The sequence below is a fragment of the Pundamilia nyererei genome, unplaced genomic scaffold, assembly GCF_000239375.1.
Source record: "Pundamilia nyererei isolate P.nyererei 1_Seehausen unplaced genomic scaffold, PunNye1.0 scaffold00307, whole genome shotgun sequence".
Lineage (NCBI taxonomy): Eukaryota > Metazoa > Chordata > Actinopteri > Cichliformes > Cichlidae > Pundamilia > Pundamilia nyererei.
Genome location: NW_005187708.1, coordinates 253,716 through 260,242, shown reverse-complemented (window position 1 = coordinate 260,242; position 6,527 = coordinate 253,716). Strand labels below are relative to the sequence as shown.

At 48.2% G+C, this 6,527-nt stretch overlaps 1 protein-coding gene across 1 annotated transcript in view; it reads right to left on the bottom strand.

The window, feature by feature from the left end:
• lamc1 (laminin, gamma 1) overlaps nt 1-6,527 on the bottom strand; it is a 44,720-nt gene that overhangs the window by 14,225 nt on the left and 23,968 nt on the right. The window contains exons 3-4 of the mRNA XM_005751361.2: nt 1,393-1,523; nt 966-1,027 (exon numbers count right to left, since the gene is read on the bottom strand). Of these exons, the coding sequence (XP_005751418.1) occupies nt 966-1,027; nt 1,393-1,523 (193 nt within the window). The remainder of the gene's footprint in view (nt 1-965; nt 1,028-1,392; nt 1,524-6,527) is intronic.

Genomic DNA, 6,527 nt, shown 5'->3' with positions numbered 1-6,527 from the left:
GTAGCTGCCGTTTCATTTCATTCATCCGTTTCATTCAACGATCTGCTTTCGCCCTTCTCATTCTCCGTCGCCGCCATGTGCGTATGAAAACACTGCACATGCGTGTTTTACCCATATTCTATCGCCATATTTCATTTTCTTATCGTTGCCCAACATTATACCAGTATCACCGTGAACGGTTTGATATGGCCCAGCCCCAGCATGCACACTATAGAAGACCTGGACTGATCAGTGGAACCGTTCTGATGGGAAATCTGATAAATCTAGATTTGGTTCAGGGAGGAGGTCGGGACAGAGGTCCTTCTGTGCAACAAGGTGGAGGCTCCATCGTGGTTGGAGCAGATTTCAGCTGGTGGGATCAGCCTGACGGAGAAGAGCTCCGAACGATACGTAAAGAAAGCAGAGCTCACGCTGTGCTGAAGGGTGAAGGAGGTCACACCAAAGATTCACTCAGGAGCCCGTTAAACTCTGTTTTTGCCTTAAAAGCTGTATTTTCACGTTTGCACACAATTCAATAAATCGCTGCGCCCGCTTCACAGCAAACTATAAAGATCATCGTCTCCGTGGCTGTGTCCTGGGTTTACACAGGATCAGAAACCTTCCTGGTTACACATAATTCACAATACCTCAAAAACAGAAAGATTGTTGGAGGTTCAGTCGAACCCGAGCAGGCACGGAGGGAGAAGCATGAAAGAAATCCTGAACATCACACATCTTAAGCTGGATTTAAACCCTTTGCTCCCTCCCGGCCAAAACGTGAGCAAACGGGAAAAACTCCAGGTGATCTTCTGTCCAATGAGCAGCGAGCTGCTGCTTTCAGAAAGTCTCTACCTGCTTCAAGCTGCTGCACGAGTTCAAGGAGTTCAAAGGAGCGTTCATGAGCTGTGTGTTTGCATGAATGAGTCACTGGCAGAATTGCACAATGAAAAGTGTTGATATAATAAAGTGCAGATAAATCTGCCCACAGAGCTGCCAGCTGAGCACGCTCAGGTAGATCCAGGTGAAGGTGCAGAAGGAAAATCTCCTCCTGGGACAAGTAAAGGTTAAATCCTCCAGGTGCTCGGCTCGGGAATCGCCCCTTTTCTTCCATCCGTCACGGCTGTCGGACCGCCTCATTCCGGTTTCCCTATAATCTGGCCCTGCCGGCTAGGAATTTCAGGAATGCTGGCGGTGTAAGGGAAATGTGCTCCACATTCAAACAGATTATGGCTGCAGAGTCGTGCTCCGTGCAACACTCGAGTAATGCCTGTCGAAAACGAATTCTAGTGTGGATCCTGCGCCGGTCACAAGGAAGTGGACCACACAGTGACACGGCGGGAGCTGACCGCAGAGCAGAGCTCCGCCGGAGGACTCGACTGAGAAACAGGACCTGCAGTGAATCTGAGGCTTTACCTTCCTCCCACCGCGAAGTCAGAGATGGCGTAGTAGTAGGACTTGAGGACCTTGGGGTCATTGAAGACCTCGTCTCCGAATGTGTTGAGCCGGTTCAGGGTCACTCTGATGTCGGTGGCCGTCACCCAGTCCTGCAACAGACACAACATGGATGCTGCGTTAGACACACGAGGGCAAACAGAGGAGCATCACCTGCCAACGGAGCATGCTCATACACCTGACCATGCTCTGATGTCCTGATTGGCTTAAAGCCTCTTCACACTTAGACTACCGTCAACATTCAGCTGCTGCACGACAGCCAAAAATCCCCATCGGGTCCATGTCAGCCAGTCATACTGCAAAAACAATATTTCTTCCATAACTATTAATCAGCTGATCAAACTCATAACAAATCTGATTGAGACGCTGCCCGTTTATCCTACTGGACAGACGTAAATGTGATCGGACGGCAGCGCGTCTCTGGACCCCAGCTGAGTTTTTAGAAATAATTTATGTCTTTATGATCCAACTACTAAAGAAATGTTTAAAACTATTTGGTTTTTCTCCCGTTTATCCAAACAGCTGGAACGATGTCACTGCTGGATGAGCCTCAGCATGTTTGTGCCGATTCTGCCCCAAGAGTGATTTAAGATCACACTGAAGAGAGCATGACTACCTCACCCAGTAATCTGATTACTTCAATTAAACTCAAAGCAAACGCAGGCGTGTGAAACATTCTGGTTTTTGTACTCTGCAAACAGAGAAGTGGTTTCAGTTCCAGCTGTGGGAAAAACAGTGACGCAGACACCAGCAGGCTCTCACACTGTGACATTTCCACAGAAATGAATTTATTTTCTTGGCCTTACGATACAAGATCCAGATGGAGGGAATTACTCAGGACACCTGTTGTGTTTCAGAGGAAAAAGAAAGTTACTCAACATCCCGCCTCGTGGGAAAGCCAGCGATAGCTCCCTTCAGCGGTAGGCTCGTCAGGCCCGAAGCTTCGGAGAAGCTGAAGACGAAGCGGCGGCTCGAGGGGAAAGTGGAGCTGAATATAAGCGAGCTGGCCCGCTGTCAGACCTGCTCCATGTTTGTCCGCCCACTCAGGAAAACTGTGACTTCGCGCATGCTTGTTAAATCCTCGGACAAGTGCTGGGAATGTGGAACAGCCTGCAACTCACAGGCTCGGAAACAGGAAGTTTACCTGTCCTGAGGTAATCCTGTGAAGACCCTCACAGGAAACAAGCAGAGCATAAAGCCTTGAAAGCACCGAGCTCGACGGTTAAATGTTGATGTAACCGTGTCACACATGTAGCCTGGTAACACAGCCGACCGGCACTGAAACAACTTCCTGGGTTCATTCCCAACATGAGCAACACAAATAGTCTGCTCTGAACACGACAGCCGGTTCCTGAAACATGAAGCTGTGCTTTCTTGTTATAGAGGCTACTCCATGACCAGGAGCTCCACAGACTCAGCGTGCCGGCCTCCACCACTCTTGGTTTTTAGAGCCAGATTTCTCCTTCACTGGCTGCCTGTTAAATCCAGAAATCCTGCTCCTCATCTACAAGGTCTTAAATAATCAGGCCGCTCTTCTGTGGACCAGGTGACCCTGAATCCTCCCTTAGTTATGCTGCAATAGACGTAGGCTGCTGGAGGATTCCCATGATGCACTGGGTGTTTCTTCTTCACTCACTATGTGTTAACAGACCTCTCTGCACTGAATCATATCTGTTATTAACCTCTGTCTCTCTTCCACAGCAGGTCTTTATCCTGTCTTCCTTCTCTAACCCCAACCAATCACAGCAGATGGCCCCGCCCCTCCCTGAGCCTGGTTCTGCTGGAGGTTTCTTCCTGTTAAAGGGGAGTTTTTCCTTCCCACTGTCACCAAAGTGCTGCTCACAGGGGGTCATATGATTCATATCATATCATTTTCTCTGTATGTGTTATTGCAGGGTCGACCTTATAATATAAAGCACATTGAGGACGGTTGTTGTGATTTTGCGCTGTATAAATAAAATTGAATAGAGGCCACGCCCCTAATAATGCAAACTAATCTAGGCGAGTTATAAAGGAATGCTGGAGCCTCCAGTGGACGTTACAGGAACTGCAGGTTTCTCACTTCCATGATGGCGTCCTGAGACCAAAGGCTGCTCTTTGAGGAAATGCTGGCCAATGAAGTCACAGCTATACTGTGTTTCCTCTTTTCAAACCCTCCACATGTGCATTACTAAGTTGGTCCCACAGTCCACCTTTATCCAGACACAAAACTTCTAAGATGCTCAGAGAAAGACGGCATTTATGCAGAATTAGCTGCCACGTAACTCTGTTACACTCTGATGTGATCGGTGGAGCGATATCAGCCGATTAGGAAGCTGTAAACTCATTTAAACGCTGATAAAACAACCAGTTCATTTTTTTATTGGTAATATTTTCAGTGTAACCTTTGACTATGTTTCAGTTCAGGCAGTCTGCCCCATCACATGACCCATCCCAGTTTGGAAAAGCGATCAGCCGAAGCCTTCTGGAAAAGCATTTTCACGGCTCGTTATTTCCTCCCTTGCTTCCTTCGAGCCTCGTACTTCCTCTCCGTGTAAATGAACAGATTTAGCTCTGCAGCTCAGCTCTAAACTTCCTTATTTGTCTCGCTGGCATCGAGCTATTTATACCAAAGCCAGGATCTTTTTGGAGGCGGCGGCCCGTCGGAGGCGTCAGACGGCTGTTTGTCGCTCTGTGACATTCCTGCTATCTGTCATCTCTGAGCGGGAAATAACCAGCAGCTGAGAGCGTCCACCTCAACGGGCGGACGATCAACCATCACGGCGTTAAATACAGCTGAGAATATGGCACAAGTGTTTACAGGCCCGACTTTTCACCTCTAACTGTTTCTGAGGGTCCCGCAGAGAAATCCAACATCCCTGATTCACCCCTGCTGCACCATCCTGGACTGTGGACTGTGGCCTTAGACATCCACGGGATCTTTATTACATTTAGATCGATCATTTTATTCTTTCCTGTCAGACTCACGTCTGCAGCTGCCGAACTATAAACCATCTGCTGACCAACGACACCACATTTACTCCACTTTGTGCTTCCACGACAAGAATCAGCTAACTTTCATGTAACGGTCGCGACATTTAAGGCTAACATGTTAATGTGGCTGATGGAGATGTCACGCTCCGGGTTTCTTTTCCTACGGTGGCCCCGAGGCGGGAAACTCCTTCAAAAAACAGAAAACACAACATTTTGGAAAAGATAACAAAGAAAAGAAAAACGCTCCAACATTCCCGGGAACACGGCAGACACTCCAGAAACGAGACATGGCAGATGCAGGAAAAGGGTAGGAACAGTTTTTTATTTTTGAAATGAAGTGAACCAGACTTCCTGTTAGCTTGCTGATGTCATTTCCTGTCTGAGCTGTGTCCTTTGTTTCAAACAGACTGAGCTCAAAGGGTCTGAGCGCTCTGCTCGTTTACGGCATCGTGTTGGAATCGACGTCTTTGGGTTTTTAACTGATGTTTGGCTGAAACGAGCCAGCAGAGGGCGCCACCTCCAGTTACAGGCGCAGTGACAGTCTGTTTCCACGCTTTTAGGTGTGCGCTACAACCGGAGGTACAACCGTTAATGTTGCGTAACGTGGCCCCAGCAGGCTCACTGTTCCTGAGTTACACATTCAGGAAACACTCGGGGAGATACAGGTACGTCTGCAGCTGACGTCGGTCGGCTAACGGAGACGAGTCGGATCTTTCGTCCCGGACGCTCACAGCGCATCTGGACAAAATCCCAGCAGCACTTTCAGGACATCTCTGGGAATTTCCCCCTCTTGGGCTCGAGGAAGAACGGATTAAGATTTCAATCCGTGGAGCAGTTTTAATGTGGAAGACTTGACACGCTGCAGACTAAACAGCTGAAGCTGGACGTTTATTCCACCTCTAAAATAATCACTGGCTGCGTCTCTGCTCGCTCTCGTTCGCCTCCTGACAGGCTGTTTGTTTCCAGGCTGAATGTTTGTGATTCCCGGAGGACTTCCTAAAACCAAGCAGCATTCTTCCTTCAAGAAAACACATCCCGGGCGAGGCCTCCACACTGGCACGGAGCTGCAGTTGATTGATGGCAAACAAATGTTCGCTACAGTTTAGACAGCGGCGATTTGGAGACGAGGCTGCCCTGGCTTCCTGGATGGGACAGCGTGAGGATCTGCAGCTGCTGGGCGGGCCGGATGCGTTTATGCCGCATGAATGTCGGAGATGGGAGAAGAACCGGCCTTTAAAACGGTCAGCAGATAACCGGACCAGCTGCACTTTTTAACAAGCCTTCATCTGAGCCAATCGACACCTGAACCTCCGTCGGGGTTTAGTTATCTGAGGTTAAGGCGGAGAGCACAACAGCAGATTTGTATTTTGAGTTCCTCGGATCATATACTTCCTGAGTTAATCACCAGCACACAGGTCACGTCAGGTCATGGCTGGTGGTTTATCATCAGCTGACTCTTCTCAACGTTTAGTCTTTGTTTTAATATCGTCTTCAAAATCAAGCCAAACTTACATAAATCAAATGTTCTAAAATAAGAAAAGACTGAAAAATAACACAAAAGAGTTTCAGAGTTCGTGGGCTTCGGCTTTTCAAGGACCGACCTTACTGAAAACTGACGACGGTTCAGAAACAACGAGCTGCGTCAGATCCTGACTGAAACTATGGTCCGTCCTTAAAAAGGATCTCCATGCATGAAGATCTGATCTCCAGCTTGTCCCGGAGACCTGCAGCAGCTATGAGGAACACCGTCTGCAGGAAGTGCACGAATAAATTCATCTGATAAAAACCGAACCAGCAAAGTAGACGAAACACTGATGGACGGGCAGCTCCGTCCATCCATCAGGACCTTCTGTCACTCGCTGTTTTCAGAATAAATACTTACGCACAGCCTCCTTTCAGGACCGTCCTGATTAAAACACATCAGCTCTAAATGAATAATGTGAGTCACTGATGCCACAAACTCTCCCGCAGAGTCTGACAGAGGAACATTCATCATGAGAGTCTCTCCCACTGCATCATTCGTGTTTCTTCACCTCCAGTGTGATGACTGTGGGAAACTCCGTGTTCCTCTTGTTACTGATAAAACCTATAAACTGTATTTAGTGCACAGTGTGTGTGTGTGT